Source organism: Typopeltis vanoorti, chromosome 7 (assembly GCF_054136105.1).
Source record: "Typopeltis vanoorti isolate ZY-2024b chromosome 7, IOZ_Tvanoo_1.0, whole genome shotgun sequence".
Classification (NCBI taxonomy): domain Eukaryota; kingdom Metazoa; phylum Arthropoda; class Arachnida; order Uropygi; family Thelyphonidae; genus Typopeltis; species Typopeltis vanoorti.
In genome coordinates this window covers 103,105,820-103,127,609 of record NC_143555.1, presented here as the reverse complement: position 1 = coordinate 103,127,609, position 21,790 = coordinate 103,105,820, and the positions used below count along the sequence as shown (strand labels likewise).

Genomic DNA, 21,790 nt, shown 5'->3' with positions numbered 1-21,790 from the left:
GTGTGTGATTGGAATGGATTGCCACCGGATGTTGCAAGTGCAAGTAGAATGAATGAATGAATTCAAGAATAAGTATGATAGCTAGTGCGTGTAGTATGTGGCCTCCCTCAGTAAGTCCTTGACTCCCTGGAGGTCAATAATATTACCTAGTTCTTCAAAAGAAATTAAGTCTAAACATATGCTATTTTAATGCATATCTGAGCAATGAATAGTTGTAAACTGATAAAATAATATTAGTGTCATGAGGACTAAGGATTAGATAATAAAAAAAATTATACTCAAGAGAAAATTAAGGGTTGCTTAAGGGTCGAGGTTGCATAACTGGGAGGAGACCTCCACAAGGCCTTTTGCTAAATATGGGGGAACTGACCAAGGCTTCTAACCTGATGTCTAGCCCTTATCTTCGCATGGTGTGTGTTGGGTATTCTCCCCTGGACACTAAATGAACTGGCAATTTGGGATTTAACCAACCAAATTATATTTTTATTGGCTTAAACCATAACTCAAAATGATGGAATTTCATGTCAGCTGGGGCATCGCCCAGTTAAACAAGGCATCAATTGTTTTTGTCAGGGAACCAGGTAGAACAGAGAAAAGTCAGCTACTGGAACAAACCCCAACTCAGCAGATACAAAGATTGGTACCATCAACATAAGAAGCATCAATCGAAAACAAATAGAAATGGTAGAAGTACCAGATCAACATAATACAGTGTGCCTGTTAAATAATAGGATCGATTTTTTTTATTTTTTTTTTATACAGGACCACCCTTTTAATAAAAGTAACAAAGGTGTTTATAGTTTTGACTGCTAAAGTGTGTTGCAATCAAAAGTGCAACTTTTGAGTCAGTTGATAGCAGTTTTTGTGTTGCAAGCATTGAAGTAAGACTGTGAAAGCAGTGTCAAAAGTTGAGTCAGGGAGCAAAGAGCTGTGAAAAAAAGTTTATTGTAAACTAGGAAAAACTGCTACAGAAGTGTACCAAGACCTCAAAAAATGTTTATGGTGATGACTGTTTGAGCTGTGCACAGGTTTTCTGATAGTTTTCAACATTTAAAGAGAGGAGGAGTCCCTGGAGGATGAGCCATGCTGTGGTTCATCCTCCACAAATTTGTTCCTGATGAAACAAATCATTATTATTTAGGAGTAATGAAATGTCTGTATGCGTGCATGCGACATGTCAGAAAAGAACTGTTCCACAACTGGTTTCTGTTGCACAATGGAGCACCTGCACATTGCCTGTGAAGCAGTTTGTGGCTTTGAAGTCAATATGTGCGAGTGAATATCCCCCCTATTTACCAGATTTCACCCCCCCCCCATAGATTGTATATTGAGTGGAGTTCATTCAAAGCAGTGTGACCCAGAGATTGAAGAAGGTTCCTGCTCAGGACTTCCACCGTGCCTTTTAACACCTGCACGACAGATGTAAACATTGTGCAGTGTTGGAAGGAGATTATTTTTAATCTGTGTAATTAAGAGTTCCAAATATAGTTCTTTGTTTTGATATAATAATTATGCCTTATTACTTAATGGATACTGTATAGGTGTTAATGAAATAAAGAAGACAAAAACAGGTGAGATCTTTTTAAGCAACAAATATTCAGGAAATAACAATCAGGAAAAAGAAGGAGTAGCTATAATATTAAACACTAAATATGAGGATAATCTTCTTGAATAGCAGGCAATATCCAGTAGAATAATTGTATGTTGATATCAGAATGGGGAACTGGACAATGAGACGTATTTGTGCTTATGGCACTAGAGAAGGTTCTACTAAGGAAGAAGTAGAGAAATTTTGAGGCATTAGAGAAGGCAGCTGACAACAAAAAAGGAAAATCTAGTCCTTCTTGGAGATCTAAACTGCAGAGTAGGAAATTATTAGCAGACAATGCTTTGGGAAAATTTGGAGAAAGGAACAAAGTTAATAATAATGGCAAGTACCTGCTAGATTTATGCTCAGGACATGGACTAGTTACTAACACCATGTTCCAACAAAAAATCATGCACAAATTTTAATGGAGAGAAGATGTAATTAATGAGAAAGTCTCATTGGCTAATCTCGGATGGTATGGTCATTTAAATAAGTTAGCAAATACAGGTCAGGTTCACTGGAAACTTTGCAACCTACATTCATGGAGACAGCCAGAATGAAACAAATCCATTAAGGTAATACTAGAGTCCTGACAGATAAATTTGGAGGAAAATTGCCAATAAGAAAGTAATGACCTAAGTTTTTCACATGGTACTCTTATAATAGGCTCTACCTCCCCCCCCCAATCCCTCTAATAAGTAGTGGATCGTACAACCTGATAAAATTCAGCTAACACTTAAGTCATTAACAAATGTGCATGCTAAAGTAGGATTTTAACCCAAGTCTGTTAGATAGAGAGACAATACTGTCCACTTGGCATAGCAGGGTGCCAAAGTTACACTTCTATGAATTATTTACATGTAAACACAAGGTAAAAGGTAATAATTTATTATAAGGCCATATATTTCAGTTTGAAAAAACAGACTATCTTCAGCAGCAAAAAAACAGTTGATACAGGACAGAATGCAAACAATGGATTTATTTGAAATAGAGTGAGGCACATGATATTATATTTCCATAACATTATGTTCTAACTGAGGAAATGGTTAATCATAATAGTATTAAAGAAATTAATCTTGCATTCTTCTAATCAGACTTTCCTATATTTTTTGTTGAAAGTTTATTTTTCACTTGGTTAGACTATATTAAATTTAGTTAAATCCTTTATCCAACAAAGTTTGCACCTGAAAGTATCTTCAGGACTAGGGTAAGGTGGTACAACACTGGGCAACTTGTTGCAAAGGTGGAGCAAGCTAACATCACTCTATCTCAGTATCTCCCATAATGCAAAACACATCTCCTTGCAGACATGTATAATGTTATGCATTAAGGGAAGGGCCACTATCCAGACTAGTTTCGACCTTTATTGAGGTCTCTTCAGTGGGAGCCAGGCCTAAGTGGAGATACCAGGCAGAAGCATTAGCAAGGTCATCTCTACTTATAGGAGTTTCTAAAAGGTGTGCCACCTTTTTTTTTTTTTTTTTTTTTTTTTTTATTAAATTACTCTGGATTTAGAGAAAGATGTTGAAAGTTTATGTTTCACCTTTTGGCAACTCCTATAAGTAAAGATGACCTTGCTAATGCTTCTGCCTGGTATCTCCACTTGGGCCTGGCTCCTACTGAAGAGACCTCAATAAAGGTCGAAACTAGTCTGGGTAGTGGCCCTTCCCTTAATGCATAATATTATACATATCCGCAAGGAGATGTGTTTTGCATTATGGGAGATACTGAGATAGGAGTGATGTTAGCTTGGTCCACCTTTGCTACGAGTTGCCCGGTGTTGTACTACCTTACCCCAGTCCTGAAGATATTTTCAGGCCCAAACTTTGTTTTCCCACACTTGGATAAAGGATTAAACTAAATTTATTATAGTCTAACCAAGTGAAAAATAAACTTTCAACATCTTTCTCTAAATCTAGAGTAATTTAATAAAAAGGTTGCACTCCGTTTGGCAACCCCTATAGGTGGAGATGACCTTGCTAATGCCTCTGCCTGGTATCTCCACTTGGGCCTGGCTCCCACTAAAGAGACCTCAATAAAGGTCAAAACTAGTCTGGGCAGTGGCCCTTCCCTTAATGCATAACATTATACATATCTGCAAGGAGATGCATCGGAAGTTTTTCTTTTCGCCATGGGAGAACAACCTTTTGCCGGAGCTGAATGGGTACTGCAGTCCACAGACCACTATTTTCTCGATGAGATATTACTAAAGCCAGACATTCCTGAGGAAGCTCAAGATCTGAGATGAAAGAATTGCCTTAGAACTTTTTATGCAAGACTTTTGACTGAATGTGCGATACAGAGCTTTTGTAAATTCCATACTTTTATACAATTCCTCTTATAGTATGTTATAGAAAGACTTTTAAGAATCTGGTTAATGGCAGTAAGAAGTGTCATTAAGAGAATCGATTGGCATATTGGAAGTTGATATAAAAATTGTAAAGATAACTTAACAGAGAGTTAGCTAACCTCATTGCAAGTAAACTAAAAGTTTAATAAGTTGAATTTTGTAAGCGGAGAGTAAATAGGATTGTGAGTTAAAGAAGTTAATTTGTGTTAAAGTAAAAAGGTTCTAATTTATGCTAAAGATTTTATAAATGGATAGAGAAAGCAATCTCCCTATTGTTTAATTCATGTATAATTTGTAAATAAATGTGTTTTAATTATCTGTTTGTTAAAAGAGTGCTGCCTGATCTTTTATTTTACAACTGCACTGTTCTTCAATAAATCGGACTTGTGAGTGGGAAATAATTTAAGGCAATAAAAACGCAGTTCAGTTACTTACGAACCACGACTATTAAAGTAGACATTGATAAAAGAAACTTAGCTCGTGAGAGAGAAGGAAATCTACTGGAAGTTTTATTTAGTCTTATGCCAATTAAATGATATATTGGTGGCACAATCATAAAAATAAATTTCCAGTATTCATAGGCATTTGACTAGTAAATACGGAAGGTGCATATTAATCATAGTATGCAGTAGAGTAAATGAGAAAGGATAAGAGACAAAAAAGCACACAGAGTAAAGCTATAAAGAATTAGGAATAGAATAAAGATAGAAGAGAGTAAAGATAAAGTTACAACATATAGGCAAAAAATAACATATGTTTACAATGGCGCAGACAGCAGAAGATATTACAAAGCCACTTAATTTCATATATTGTTTGATATTTCAGAGTTCTTCCTGTAATCGATGAGAAGTTGACCAATTAGTCTTAGCTCGAATTAAAGATTTTGATGGTGTGCAGATTGTTGAAGAATGAAGCATCCAGTGAATGTAGGCTTTGATAAACAGATGTGGTTAAACCAATGTTTTTAGCTACTATAAATACTTTACATCCTCATATCAAATTCACTATGGAAATTGAAAAAGACAAGAAATTATCTTTTCTAGACATTCTTCTCATCCACTCACCATCACATGATTTAACTACATCTGTTTATCGAAAGCCTACTTTCACTGGATGCTACATTCTTCAATAATCTGCATGCCATCCTTCTCAAATGACAGGAATCAAAGTCTTTAATTTGACAAGCTAAGACTAATTTTTCAACTCCTCAATTACAGGAAGAACTCTCAAATATCAAATAATATATGAAATTAAACTGCTTCTCAGAAAGGATAACACATCTGTTTGACTCTTACAAACCTAAATAAACAACAAGGAAACAGTATGTCGAGTTCCAATCCCATACATTCTGGAATTTCAGAACTGATTTCCAGAATTCTACAGAAATATGATTTAGTAGCTACTTTTATACCCATCAATAAACTCTCAACTTATTTCTCCCCTCTTCAAAAGATAAATGCTCTCCGATGTCTCTCCCAGGTTCCTTATAACTGCCATCTATACTACTTTGGACAAACTGGATGTTCAATAGAAAAGAGATTGCAAGAACAATCATATTTTCTAAAATCTGATTGGCTCAACATGGAGTATACACAGACCACAACATTCTTTGGTCTGAAACATGCCTACTACATTGCTGTCGATACAAATTTGAATGTTTATTTAAAGAGAGTGCTGAAGCCTTGCTTCACAACCAGAACTTGAATCAGAATGACTGCCTATTGTTTTCAAAAATATGGGAAAGTCTGATTAGAATAACACATAGATTTTTAAGTACTGTCATGATTAACTTTTTCCTCAGAACATAATGTTACTGGAAATATAACATCATGTGGCTCACTCTATTTCAAGTAAATCTATTGTTTGCATTCTACATAAACTGTTTTATGTCACTGGTCTATAATTTTCAGACTAAAATATATGGCCTTATAATAAATTATTACCTTTACCTTGTGTTTGCGTGTAAATAATTAATAAAATTATGGCACAAGTTTCTCTAAGAGAATGCAAGTTACACTTCATAATTACATATTCATGTTTGATAAATGCTGCTTTCACTCGATTTAAAAAGAAAATGATGTTTAGATAAGCAATATTAAGAACTTTATAAGTACTCGTTCAGTTTCTTATCCAATTAGCTGATGTAGATGATTAATTCAGCATAAGCATCATGATTTCTATCTCCATAAATTACAAGCATCTGTTAAGAGAATAATGATCAGCTTAATGCCAAAAATATGTCAAGTTTAAATTAACAAGCTACATCAATAGCTAATTGTATAATGAATATCCTAGTACCTGATTAGTAAGTTAATTTTAGTTTTCCAGTAATACAGCTCATCTAACAAGACCACCAAGTGTTTGTACTATCCTGCAGTGATTCAAATTAGTCTTGGTCAAAAACACGAGGATACTTTAATTGGCCAAATGTAAGATATGTGCATAACCCATCTAATTAAAATTTAATAATGTGAATAGATGAATTTCAGAAGGTGTGCATGCCAAGCCAGTAATAATTCTGGGGAAAAAAAAAAAATAAGGTGTGCGTGTTTTTTTTCACAGTATTTATAAAGATATGACTTTTGACTTTGATTGGAAATATTATAATAAACTTACATTTTATGTATTAAGCTGTTAATACTTCACTGAATTTCAAAATCTTTAAAGCACAACACCTTAGTACACAAGGCACTGACTATCAAGTAGGAATGGAAGCAACTCAAATCTGTGATGTACAAAAGATCTAAACCAGACATTTAGTCACGCATCTTTCAAAAGATTCTGTTTCTGTTAACAAAAAGTCAATATATTTACATTAATAGCCACACCATCATTCACTCCAACACTAATAATTTTCAAAATGCCAATACACAGAAACAGTTTAATCAGTACAACATTTCATGCTTGAGATTTTTAGGCCATCATTGTTAAGATTAGGATGAATAATTAGAATTTCACATGCTTCTTTAAATTTGCATTCACACCATGGTTTACAATGAGAGCAACAGGAGTCTTTCCAATCCAGTGGTGTACTCAGGGGGAGGACAGGGGGAAAGCCCCTGCCCCCCCAAAAAAACACTAGAAAATTTTCAAAAAAATCTTTTCCTAATTAAAATTCTTTTTTTTTTATTTATGTTGTATCATGTCTTCTATTTCTGTACTACTTATGAATTAGCGATCATTGCAGATACTCAGTCAATGGGTTGTATGTGATGCATAGTGTGTATTCTCAAATAGTCTAGTCAACTCCCCCCCCCCCCCAACCCAAGATTAAATCTTGAGTGCACTACTGTTCCAATCAATATAGTGTAGAGTGTCCAAGACATCAGGAAGACTAAATTGTTCATTAATTATTAAATATGATCTTGTTTGTGTTCCATTTTTAATATTGGAATCAGCACATCCTGAAGAAGACTGGGTGGGAAGGGTTAAGTTGTTTAATTTTGGAGGGGGAGGGATTAAAGACTGTATTTGTGTAGTTCTGTTTATTTTCATTGATATCCCCCTAAAGGGATGCTATGGTTTTACTGTGATATGTTAGTTTTAAATGTAGTGTTGCAGAGAATTTTATTGACAGTATTTTTGCATAGCCATTGTTTATAAAATTGCTGATAATTAGCAATTTGTGATTTTAAGAGCTTACTCATTAGAATGAATTGTTATTGCTCTGTTTTTGAGGATGTTAGTCTGCAAATTTTTTGTTAGGTTAGTAAGAGTTTATATGTATTAGTTGGTATGTGAAGACTTATAGTAGAGAGTGAAGAATAGGATGCCAAGTCATGTGACAAGTGTATCTAGAAATGGAAGTTATCTGGTTTTCAATTTCAGTGGTCAATTGTATGCATTTGAGTTGCTTCTTCAGGTAACAGAGGAAGCTGTTTAAAGTTTGGCAGCTGTGGATTAAATAATGCAATATTGTTAACATATCTCAGTGAAACATTGGGGTTTTAAAGTAGAAGAATCTAGATCATGTTGATCAAAAGCTCTTCGACATAAAAGTTGGCAATAGAAGGATACAGTGGTGAGCAAATTGCTGCGCATTTTTTTTTTTTAATAGATAAATATTATTCTGCCTCAAAGTCGTCAGAGTATAACATATGCACAAAAGAGGGTAGCAATATTTGGCAAAAATCTGTCCTGTAAAAGAATCATGTCATTAAGATATTTGTGAAAAGAACAAATGTCAAAACTAATACATTTTCATTACTGAGTGTGATGTTCTTAAAATTTTTTTTCTTACAAAATGTGTTTATATATGAGAAATGCCTACCAACTCCTTTAGTGTTGACACAAGGTTCTTGGATAAGTGGTAATTAGCACAGAGGTTAACAGCCTCAAAAACAGCAATAATAATTATTTGCTCTAATGAGCAAGCTCTTAAGCATGCATTACAAATTATCAGCAATACTTTTATAAAAAATGTCTATAACAAAAATACTGTCAAAATTCTTCACAACACTACATCTACACTATTTTTATTTTTTAGGCTAGATGTAGTATAAATAAAAATAACATAGGCTACAGTAAAAACCACAGTCATTCCATAAAGGGATATCAGTGAAAATAAACAGAATACTACACAAATACAATCTTAACGTAACTGTTTAACCCCTAAAAAATTAAGGAACTCCTCCTTACCAATTTCACTGAGATATACTGAATTGCACAATTCTAATCAATACAAGAAACACAAACAAAAATATCAAATTTAATAATTATGAAAAAAAATTAGGCCTTCCTGATGATGCCCTGGATACTACATCCGACCTGATTGGAAAGACGTGTTCCTTGTGTTGTACCAAAACTTGGCACGAATGCAAATTTAAAGAAGATCTAAGAAATTCTAATTAATCATCCTAATGTCCACAATAACAGTCTATGAATCTCAAGAATACTGATATTCAACTGACAAACTTTTGTTTCAATTCTCTGCCTAGCTAGGATTCTAGGCAATAATTTAATATGTTGAGAATATCAGTTTAAGCTCTCATTTCAGATACTGATTTGGAAAGAATAATAGTGTGTTGTTTTAATTAACTAATATCAATATCTAGCCATATAAATAACAGGACTTCAGCTTTAATGATTTTTTTTTTAGACCACATGTCAAGCAAACAGTGTTAATGGTCACCCCAATTAATGATACTTGGGCATACTGCATAGATGGTAATGTAGCATGTTTATTTGTACATGTTTATGCCAGCCAGTGACTTCAATATGAAAGTTAAAATGGCAGGAAATTTTCTTGGTTTATATTAAAGTAAAGTTATTCCTCAAAAAGGGTGATAGTTTCCCTAACTGACCATAAATTGTCTTCAATTTAATCTGTATGAAGGAATATCCAGCACATGGCCTGCTAATCCTATAAGTTGCAGGTAAAAGGAAATTTGCACTCTAAGAATGTACAACAGGATAAACATGATTCTCAGATTATTATTATTCAGGCCTCCAAGGAGTCAAAAGACTCATCGAGGGAGGTCCTTCCTAGGAAACAAGTCTATCAAGACTCATTGTGAGAGGTCCCCCCCCTAAGAAACACAAAGTCTATCATACCACTCCTTAAACTCATTGACCGTTCTCGCTCTCACCACTCCATCAGGCAATGCATTCCATGATTCAACCACCCTCCATGCAAAGAAACCACTTCTCACCTTCTTGTTAACGGTTTCCTTTTGTAACTTCAGGTTTGCGTCTTGTCATCACTCCTTCCTGCTGTTCATCCAAGCTATAGAAATCCCCAGTGTCAACCCTGTAACCACCTTTCAACAGTTTAAAAGTCTCAATCATATCACCTCTCCTTCAATCCACCAAACTCTGCAGTCCACATTCCCTCAGCCGATCCTCATAACTAACATTGTACAGTCCTGAAACTTTGTTATCTGCCTCTGTACCCTTTCCACAGTTACCTATCCCCTTCAAATTCTGGGGGCCAAATCTGAGAACAACAGTTTAAGTGTGGTCTAATCAGGGTCTTATACAATGGAATGATAACTGTTTTATCTCTGCAGGTCAGTGTCTTTCTCATTATTGCAGCAAGCGTTTGTGTTACCTTTACCACCTTTGCAATATGTCCCTTGAATTTCAGGTTTCTATCAATCATCAACCCCATATCTCGTGTCTCCCCTACTTCCTCCAGTATAGCTCTTCCAATAGAGTATGCAGCATCCCATCGATGTGTCCCAAACCTCAAGACCTTACATTTTGCTGTTACACAAACACTCCCATTCATTTGCCCACATGTCTAGCTTATTCAAATCCTCTTGTAGGACATCTGCACTATTACTAATAACCCTTCCCAGCTTCACATCATCCGCAAACAACTGACAATGTCATTGATATAAAGGTTAAACAATATAGATCCCAGTACTGAGCCCTGTGGGACCCCCACTTGTAATCCTCTGGCTCCTTGAAACTGTCCTACCATACAAAACTCTCTGATACCTATCGGACAGCCAATTCTGAATCCAGTTGACCAACCTGACATCCAAACCCATGTGCTGCAATTTAAATATCAGTTTATCATGTGGCACTCTGTCAAATGCCTTTACTAAATCCAAGAAAATGGCAGTATATGCCTTTCCCTCATCTACTGCTCTTGTAACTTTATTATAAAAGGCTAGCATATTACTAAAACAAGAGCACCCCCTCACAAATCCATGTCGACTCTCACAGATAACATTACCATCATCTGCCCAATGTTGTATACGGTCCCTAACTAATTTCTCCAAGATCTTAACTACTGATGACACACAAACTGGCCTATAATTAGACACTTCCAGTCTGCTACCACCCTTATGCAATGGCACTATCTTACCTTCCTTCCATTTCCTGGGCACCTTTCCCCGTAGCCAGACTTTCATTCAAAAGCCAGGTCAAAGGAGCTGTCAGTTCCTTAGCACATTCAAAACTCGTTGTGAAATACCATCCAGTCCCACAGCTTTACTGATATCTAGATTACTCAGTATTTGGAACACGCTCTCCTCCTGCACCTCTAAACCTCGAACCTGCCCTATCCCTCCAGTATTAAAATTTACACCTCCAGGATGAAACACACTAATAAAGTGTTCATTTTTGTTGTCAGCTGCCTTCTCTAATCCCTAGAAAAATTCCTCCATTTGTTCTTTGGTAGAACAACAGATTAAGATGTGAACAAATTAAGAAGGCATGGAAATCATAATTAAAAACTTTTCAGATATATCCTGAATAAGAGATAGGGAGAATTTTCTGTGACCTATGTAATGGTTACAAGAGGGATGAGATATTTAAGGATGAAAGCTATATAACTGGAAGGACACCTCCACATAGCCTTTTAAAGGAATGTGGAGAACCAACTGTGGCTGCTGAACCAATGTCCAATTCTCACCTTCTTGTGGTTCACCCTGTTAGGTATCTACCTGGATACTGAACAGACAAGAATAGACTGGCAATTTGGGATTTAGCTAACCAAATTACACTCTTATTGGCTTAAACCACAATGTAAAATTATGGTAAAACATGACAGAATTGCATGCTGGCTGGGATGTTGCCCAGTTAAAGAAGTCCCCCACCACCCCACTGTTTTTGTCAGGGAACTAGGGCAAAAATTCAACTACTGGAAAAAATCCCAGAACACATCCCAACTCAACATCAGAGTTCGAGATTGATGCTATCAATGTAAGAAGCATCAATGGAAAAAAAAAAAAAAAATGAAACTAGCAGAAGAATTTGATAAGTACCAGATTGATATAATAGGCATGACTGAAACAAAGAAGACAAAAAACAGGTGAGATCTTTCTAAGCAATACATACAAAATGTTATATTTAAGCAATAGAGAAAATAAGGAGTACCTATAAGATTAAACACTAAATACGAGGATAATCTTCTTGAATGGCAAGCAATATAAAGTAGAGTGATGTGGGCAAATATTGGAATTGAGGAACTGGACAATGAGACTTATTTGTGTTTATGGTATCACAGAAGGTTCTACCAAAGAAGAAATGGAGGAATTTTTCTAGGCATTAGAGAAGGCAGCTGACAACAAAAAAGGAAACGTTAGTTCTTGTTGGAGATCTGAACTGTAGAGTAGGAAATGCTTTGGGAAAATTTGGAGAATGGAGCAAAGTTATTAATAATGGTAAATACCTGCTTACAAACACCAAGTTTCGACTGCACAAATTAATATGGAGAGAAAATATAAGGAATAAGAAAAGTCTCATTGACTATGTTATAGTTGAGAGCACTGCTTTATAGTTGATGTTTTCCCACTGTTTCAAGAGTAGACATTTCAAAGAGGAAGTGATCACTATTTAGTTTTGAACATGATAAAATTGAATTTCATATTGAAAAGGGTGTAAGAAAGTTTTAAAACGTTGAAAGTTTATTTTTCACTTGGTTAGACAATAATAAATTTAGTTTAATCCTTTATCCAAGTGTGGGCAAACAAAGTTTGCACCTGAAAATATCTTCAGGACTGGGGTAAGGTAGTAACAACACCAGGCAACTCGTAGCAAAGGTGGACCAAGCTAACATCACTCCTATCTCAGTATCTCCCATAATGCAAAACACATCTCCTTGCGGATATGTATAATGTTTTCAGGCTAATGTTTTAATGTTTTTGTAAGATATTTTCAGGCGCAAACTTTGTTTGCTCACACTTGGATAAAGGATTAAACTAAATTTATTATAGTCTAACCAAGTGAAAAATAAACTTTCAACATCTTTCTCTAAATCCAGAGTAATTTAATAAAAAGGTGGCACACCTTTTGGCAACTCCTATAGGTAAAGATGACCTCGCCATTGCTTCTGCTTGGTATCTCCACTTCTGGGCCTGGCTCCCACTGAAGAGACCTCAATAAAAGTCTAAACTAGTCTGGGTAGTGGCCCTTCCCTTAATGCATAACATTATACATATCCACAAGGAGATGTGTTTTGCATTATGGGAGATACTGAGATAGGAGTAATGTTAGCTTGGTCCACTTTTGCTACGAGTTTCCCGGTGTTGTACTACCTTACCCAGTCCTGAAGATATCTTCAGGTGCAAACTTTGTTTGCTCACACTTGAATAAAGGATTAAACTAAATTTATTAAAGTTTTAAAATTAATCAAGGTTCAGCAGCTTCAGAAGTGAACTGTAGACAAATATCACTGAAGAAAAAAAAATGAACGTTTGAAAACAAGAACTAAACCTTGGAGATTCAATGTCTGAAGAAGACATTGATTCAGCCAGAGAGGAATGTGGTAAGGTTGTAAGGATAGAATAATCAGAACTCCATAGTGGACTCAGGAAGTTAAAGAGGAAGAGAAGGAGAAGAAGAAAACATATTGAAAAGTTCCTGGCAAGTATGTCAGCTTGTGCTTTTTAGAGAATACAGAGAAAATGTAAAAAAGTGCAGCACTATGTAAAACTAGCTAAACAAAAGTCATGGGAAGACTTTGGTAAGAACATAGAAAATAAATATCAGGAAGGTGGCAAAATATTCAAAGCTGTTGAAAAAGCTTAGAAATGGGGAAAAGAGTACTGCAAAAAAGAATCAGAGATAAAGGTGACGTAAACTGAAGATAAAGATATTCTAGATGTCTGGAGTAATTACTTTGAAAGACTGCTAAATGAAACGAGCAGTATCAACATAATGGTAGGAAACTCCCAACAGGAATGCACATCCATACTTGAATTAGAAGTAGTCATCAAAAACCTGAAATGTGGTAAGCAGCTGGAGTAGATGATATTTAACCTGAAATGCTCAAATATGGAGGCATAAAAGTTTTACGGTAGCTGCATTACATAATTCCGAAGGCTTGGTCAGAGGGTCAAATTCCAGATGATTGGAGAAGAGCTCTCATAATACCCTCTATAAAAAAGGGAAATAAAACTGAATGTGAGAATTACAGAGGTATTTCCCTACTGAGTGTTCCTGGTAAGATTCCTGCAATTATACTTGAAAAATGAGTGAAAGGGAAGTTTATTGAAGAACAAGCTAGATTCAGGCCAAATAGAGATTGTCAGGATCAGATTTTCATTTTAACACAAATAGTTGAAAAACCTTTAGAATATAACAATGATTTGTATTTGTATTCTGAATGGAGAGCCCATACAAGTAAAATATTTCAACTGTTTAGGCACAATTTTTAGGGAAGATGGAAAGTTAAATCTAAAAGCTGGTATGGTGGCTAGCCAGATGAATAAATTTATATGGAATAAGAGTAAATTAGCCAAAACAGCAAACTACCAGTGTTCAAAGCAGTTTTAAGTTATGGATCTGAGAGTTGGGTTAGAAATAAAGCACTTTATCAAAGATTAGAGACCATAAACATGAAAGTTCTTAGAAAAATTAAGGACCTTAACAGATGCAATCAATGGCAGAATCATTAAAAATGAAGATATTGACATTCCTGAATGCTAACATTATAATTGTTAGCATTCAGGAATGTGTCAACTAATCTAAGGTGGTATGGCCTCTTAAATAGAATGGGGAGGAAAGGTTGGCAAAACAAATATTTAATGCTAAGATGGTGGAAAGACCCAGAGGAAGTCTAGGTAGATTGACTCAGTCAGAAGAAGTACCTTAGGAGCACAAAATGTTAGATATGACAATATTGGAGAGTTCAAAAGTAATAGACTAATTTGGAGGAAAGTTGTTGGAAGGAGATTAATACCAGGGTAGTCTGAAAAGTTCTCGGCCTAACAATGAAAAAACAGATTTATAATTTCAAAATTATTTTTATTTTTCAATATAATCTCCCTTAAGACTAATACATTTATTCTAGCGATGCTCCAGCAGCATTATCCCATCCTTGTAGTGGTTCTCAATAAGATCTGAAAATTACCCCTCTACAGCTGTAATCATCTCTTGATTAGAAGAAAAACACTGACCAGTGAGGAAGAGTTTTATTTTTGGGAAAAGATAGAAGTCAGAGGGAGCCAAATCTGGGGAATAGGGGGGAATGTTCCAACAATTCATAGTGCAGATACCTTAATTTTCCCATTGCCAAAACACCTTTGTGGGCAGGTGCATTGTCGTGATGAAGGACAATTTTTTTCTTAAGCAAACCAGGTCTTTTTTCACGAATTTTTTCATCTAGTCTGGTTAAAAGATTGGAATAATATTCCCCAATTACTGTTTTATCCTTTTCAAGATAAGTAACAAACAAAATGCCTTTTGCATCCCAAAACGCCGATGCCATGACCTTTCCCACTGATGGACCAGACTTGGTCTTCTTTGGCACTGAACAACCTTCTGTCCACTGTTTCGACTGCTGTTTGGATTCTGGTGTCTAATACTGAATCCAAATTTCAATCATAATAATAAATCAACATACAAAATCAGTTTTATCTTTGTTAAAATGCTCCAAGCAATGTTCAGATATGTTCATGGGAGTGTGTGTTTGATCTGCTATGAGCAAGCATGACACCCATCTTATGCAAAACTTTTTCATTTACAATTCTTCATGCAAAATATATCCCACAAGTTCTTTTGAAATGCCTATAGTCTCAGCAATTTCATGCACTTTGACTTGCTGGTCATCCAATACCATATTGTGCACTTCATCAATAATTTATGGTGTTGTTACACTTTTTGGATGTCCTTTATGTGGATCATCTTTATTTAAAATAGGGACGTTATTATCCCTCTTTATAATGCTATGATTCAGGCGCATCTTGACTACGGTGCAGATCTAGTCACCTGGGTTTCTTGGAAATCAGGAGGGGGGTAGAGGATTCAAAGATAAGTGACTAAGGCTGTGACAGGTCTGTGTAATGCTCCCTATGAGAATAGGTAGGTTGATCTGTATTTGCAAACAACTGTGATGCAGTGATTGGCAGTCTTAGATACAAGAGACTTATCGATGAATTTTTTTTTTTTTTTAGTTTGAACTGGCTAATGAACCATCCTCTTCAACAAACACAATCAGGCGAATTTTATTGGCAATCAATTTCTCTCTAACCAGGTAGCATTTAATGATATTGGGTATTCAAGATCTCTATTAATATTTACTGAGTCATTTCAATTTTGGCTTGAATAAGATAATTTTAATGAAAAATCTTGGTAAATCTATGTCTATGGTACAACTTTGATAATGGTGTCACAATACAAGAATATGATTATGAAATTCACTATTTCATATCCTATTCTAGGATATAAAATAGTGAATATACCAGACAATAACAGAATACAAAATATAAAATAACAGAATGCAGAGTAGTGAATATACCAGAAAATAACAGACTGTCAAATATGTGTTGTACAACCTAGTTTCACGAATGAAATTTATTTGGAAACTTCATATAACAGCTTCATTTAATTTCTGTATGTGCATATTGACATTGTCTGCGCGGTTAGCCTAGTGGCTTTGCGCTTCACAACTATATGCCTGGGGAAGGAGTGTCCTAGGTTCGATTCCCGTCGGAGATGTGAGGAGCTGAAGGATCTTCCTCAGCCATAGCCAAGTTAGCCGGTCTTGGGCGCAGGCAGTAGGGTTTTTTCCGCCAGTTTATCTGGTGTTTTTCATCCTGCAAGCAGGCAAACCGGCCCCGTGAACACACAGAGATACAGCCAAGAATACCTTGAGGCATAGGAGTGACCATTCTATCCTCGTATTTCGGTTACGAAATCCAAGCATGCTTGGAAGCTTGTGGGCCTTAAAGGCCTGTTAAAGCCAATGGGATAGGATACTGACACTGTGCACATACAGAAATTAAATGAAGCCGTTATATGAAGTTTCCAAATAAATTTAATTCATGAAGCTAGGTTGTACAACACATATTTTGACAGGTGGTCATTACACCTAGAAATAAAGTATAAACATTATGCATGAAAATTCACATAAAAACGTTTAACAGAATTGGATGCCCTGTATTAAATCATTGGAAAAAATGCAACATACCCATCATTTTTGCTGCTTAATATGGCTAACTTTTTCAAGACACTGTCTGGTAAACTAGGAAATGCAACAGCATTTTCATCCACAGAAGTTCTAGAGTTGCTATCCTTTTTTCCACACTGAACTTCATCTCCAGAATCTTTATGTAGTCCTTTGTCACATTCTGTGTCTGAACTTTCCATGAGATCAGGCATCAATGCCTTACTCCTCACCAATACTCCACGCTAGTGAAATACAAAAGGAACTTCAGTTAGTATTATTTTAATAAAGTATATTAAATTTCATAAAATGTAGGTTGATGTAAAAGGAGGAGGGAAGAAGAACAGAAAGAGCAAAAACAAAGTTAATTGAGCACCCAGTTCAGTTATTTTGTCAAGTCTTTAGTGCAGTGTTTGTGGCTAATTAAATAATAATTGTACTTATTTCATTGCATGTGTTTTTTTTTTTTTTTTTTTTGTTTGAAAAACTGTTCTCACATTCAAAATCAACAACAAAAAATCCTATGATATTGAGTGTGTGTGTTGTAGCTTAAACATGTGAATAACATAACCGAAATGAATCTGTACTGCCACTAATATGAAATACAGTAGTTCTCCCCCCCCTTATCTGCAGAGATACATCCTCCCCCGTGGATACCTGAAACTACAGACAGTACCGACTCCCCCCACACACAGTTTTTCTATACATACATAAGAGATTAACAACAATAATAAAATAGAACAATTACAACAATATACTGTAATAAAAGTCATCTGAATGTGAATGGAATCCTAGCAACCTCAGAATACTTTTTTTTTTCCCTTATGAAGTTGAGAACGTTCACCTTTTAACTTACTTCACTGATTCTTTGACATATCCGAATTGCCACCATCACTACTCTTGTGCTTTGGGGCCATTATTAAATAAAATAAGGGTTACTTGAACACAAGCACTGCAACATCAAGCTGATAACCGAGATGGATACTAAGGTGACTAACAGGCGAATACTGTATACAGTACAGTGTGGACAAAGCACTGATTTACATCCCAGACAGCGTGAGAATTCATCATGCTACTCAGAATGGCCTGCAATTTAAAACTTATGAATTGTTGATTTCTGGAGCTTTCCATTTAATATTTTTAGAATGGGATTGACCACAGATAACTGAAACCACAGAAAGCGAACCTGCAAATGGGGGGGGACTACTGCATTATATTCTCACGTGTGCAGAAAAGTTTAGGTGTTAGCAGAGTTGTTCAACTTTGATTTTTGTTGCTCCATATGTTAACAAGCCTTTTCATTTGAAGTTTACCCAGATAAAATTCAAACTGTTAATGGTATCCAAATTCCTACAGCTGTCTGGTTAGTTGTGTAGTTAGCATATCTGCTGTCTAATGAACAGGCTGCAAGCTAGAATCCTGCTGTGGGCATAGAGTAATGTAGTCTGAAGTGATGAATTGCAATTTAAACTTCATTAGCACCAATGGGAGACTGAAGATATGGTGCCAACCCCATGAAGCCATGGATCCTGCATGTCAGGTGAGAACTGTACAAGCTGGTGGTGGCTCAGCGATGGCTTGGGATGTTTCAGTTGGACGTCTTTGAGATCTTTGGTACGTGTACCAACAACTCTCAATGCATCTCAGTAAGTGGAACTCATGGTTGATCATTTACACTGATTTATGTCCATCGGGCATCCCAATGGAGATGGCATCTACCAGCAAGACAACTGTTCATCTCACAAGTCCAGGCAGACTACTGCTTGGTTCCAGGAGCATTCTATTGACTTTGAAATAATGACATGGCCACCTAGAAAAATTAAATCCCATTGAAAAATCTTTGGGATACCATCAAGCAGAGTGTTCGGGCCTGTGTCCCATCACTGCCAAACTTAAGCAAATTGTGAACAGCTCTGGAGGATGCATGGGCTGCCATACCTGTAAAACATTTTTGCAAGCTTGTGGAGTCTGTGCCTCATCATGTGGTGACCATTATCAGGACCAGAAGGGGCCTGTTACTAGGTAGCTATCCTTAATTCAATGGCACTTCAGTAAATTAAAGTAGTTTAATTTATAGTGTAACCCAGTGGAAAAACTTTCAACATCTATCACTAATCAAGAGTATTTTAATAATAATGTGCAACACCTTTTGGCGACTTGTATATGGAACAGTGGCGGCCGGTACATAAGCACTGTGACACCCCAAGGAAAAAATGAAAAATTTTTATTTTGTTTGTGTTTATAAATAATAACAATGCTTACAACATTATATAAATGCAATACAACATGTTAAATGTTACAACTCATGTTTCGACAGTGACTGAATAGTTAATAATTGGAATTGTTCGATTAACGCTTTAGATTATGAAACAAATACATTGCGATCTAACACAGTGTCGGAATTATCAAGTTCGACCAATTGCAGCCAGACTCGCCACTATTCATTTGTGCTTGTGATTGCACGTTACAAGTCATTCCGACACTGCTTGGTTGGGCAGTGTATCGTATGCTTGCGCGCGTTATTTCTGTGAGATACAAAACTTTTATTATTGGTGCGTGTATGTGGTGAGGGTGAACTATTTTTTGCAAATCTTATTTTATTCTGTTAAAATAACAATTATTTATTTATTATAGATACAAGGCTGAATTATGACGAATGTCACTGTTGAAAATATGAAAAGAATTATATTTTTTCAATTATCGTTACATGAAACAAATACACTGCGATCTAACGCAGTGTCAGAATTATTGCATTTGGCAAAATGCGGCCAGAATCACTGATATTCGTTTGCGCTTGCACGTTACAATGTCATTCCGACACTGCTTGGTTGGGCAGTATATCATATACTTGCATGCGTTATTTCTGTGAGATACGAAACTTTTATTATTGGTGTTTGTTCGTGGTGAGGGTGAAATATTTTTAATAAAGCAATTGTTTAATATGTAAATTTATTTATTAATAAATTGGTAACTGATTAGGAAAAAAAGAATTTATTATTTTTTTATTCTGTATATGCAGCACCCCCACTTAAAATTTTCACCGCCTGTCAGTGATATGGAATGACTTCTGCATTACTTCAGCCTAGGTATCACTTCTGGGTCTGGCTGCCACTGATGAGACCTCAATAAAGGTCAAAACCAGTCTAGGTAGCGACTCTTCCCATAATGCATTGCATTATACATGTCCGTAAAGATATATGCTTTGCATTATGGGATATTAAGGCAAGTGATGTGAAGTCATTAGCTTCCATACAGAAGCTGCCCGGTCATGAAGTTACTTCACGTGCAAACTCTGTTTGCTTACACTTGGATAAAGGATTAAACCAAGAATATAATTTCTTGGCATCTTTAATTTATAGTATAACCAAGTGGAAAAACTTTTGGAACTTCAGAGTATAACTATACATGGGCGGGATACAGATAAAAAGAAATCTACAGTGGGGCAAGGACAATCTTATGCACTTCATTTCCCCTTTACCATTGATAATGTTCAGATATCCAGGCAAATTCAGATTTTTCTTCTTGCAATGACTTACATTTCTAACTCCACCTGACACAAATACATCATATTAATAGCCTCAATAACCCTCGTGTGTAGAGGCTTAAGTGCTTCCATCAAGCCTCCAACAATGCCATCATGTTGGAGGCTTAATGGAATGTATACAGTACTCAGAAAGGATTAACATAGGTTTAATACTTCCTATATTTCGTCCTAGTCACTAGGACATCTTCAGGGATTACAAAAACAACTAATGTAACATGAACACAAATATTATACAATACTAAGCCCAACCACGTGGGTGACACTAAAGTCCTATCTAGGTGGAGTGTCCTCTAAGGTCGGTTGTAGGCGGCCTGGAATGTAACGTGGGACCTCTGGTGATGAGTGTTTCCCAAATCTTTGGAAGCTTAATTCAACCGTATTTATTGAGATTTGGTTGATTTCTGAGAACTGCTGCTTCTAAGAATAGTCTCTCTTTCTTGAATTTGAACAAGAAGGACAGGGAATGGGGGAGGAACTGATTTTTTTTTGATACTGTGATCGCTGTAGCCATTGGAGAGGAAAGTGCTGTGTATGTGGTTAAGCTCAGTAGTGAGGGAGTTACACGCCTGCCTAATGGTATACTTACCTTCACTGTATACAGAAAACCCACACATACAGGCAGATACATTCACAAACTCTCTCACCACCACCCCTCTCAACAATATGGCATTATTAAAACTCTTACCAAGAGAGCCCACAATCTTTGTTCCAGTGGAACTACCCTCACTACTGAACTTAACCACATACATAGCACTTCCTCTCCAATGGCTACAGCGATCACAGTATCAAAAAAATAATCAGTTCCTTCCCCATACTTCTTGTCAACAAGAGTTTAAAAATGCCATCACCATACCCTACATCCATGGCACATCCAAAAAAATAGCCAAGATGCTAAAAAAGTACAACCTACACACAGCATATAAGCCCCACTGCAAACTTGCTACCCTTATCCATTCTACTAAAGATCAACTCCCTCCTCTCTCTCTCTGCCTGGAGTTTACAAAGTACCCTGTTCCTGTAAGCTGGCGTACTTTGCACAGACAGGCAGATCAGCATCCATCCGCCTGGAGGAACACAAGTCTTACATCTATAAACACAACTATGGTCAGTCAGGCTTGGCTGACCATGTCTTGGACACCACCCACAGGGTCTCTTGGAAGAAAATCACCATGCTCCACCACAGCAAATTCAAGAAAAAGAGACTATTCTTAGAAGCAGCAGCTCTCAGAAATCAACCAAATCTCAATAAATACGGTTGCATTAAGCTTCTGAAGATTTGGAAAACACTCATCACCAGAGGTCCCACCTTACATTCCAGGCCACCTACAACCGCCTTTAGAGGGTGCTCCACTTAGATAGGACTTTAATGTCACCGACATGGTTGGGCTTAGTATTGTATAATATTTGTGTTCATGTTACATTAGTTGTTTTTGTAATCCCCGAATATGTCCTAGTGACTAGGACGAAATA

The 21,790-nt window shown here is 36.2% G+C and overlaps 1 protein-coding gene across 4 annotated transcripts in view; it reads right to left on the bottom strand.

Annotated features, from left to right (window-relative positions):
* Positions 1-21,790, bottom strand: part of LOC150104923 (uncharacterized) — a 431,839-nt gene that overhangs the window by 228,848 nt on the left and 181,201 nt on the right. For all 4 annotated transcript variants that reach the window (XM_090395426.1, XM_090395427.1, XM_090395428.1 and 1 more), the window contains one exon: positions 16,801-17,021. In XM_090395426.1, the coding sequence (XP_090251552.1) occupies positions 16,801-17,021 (221 nt within the window). The remainder of the gene's footprint in view (positions 1-16,800; positions 17,022-21,790) is intronic.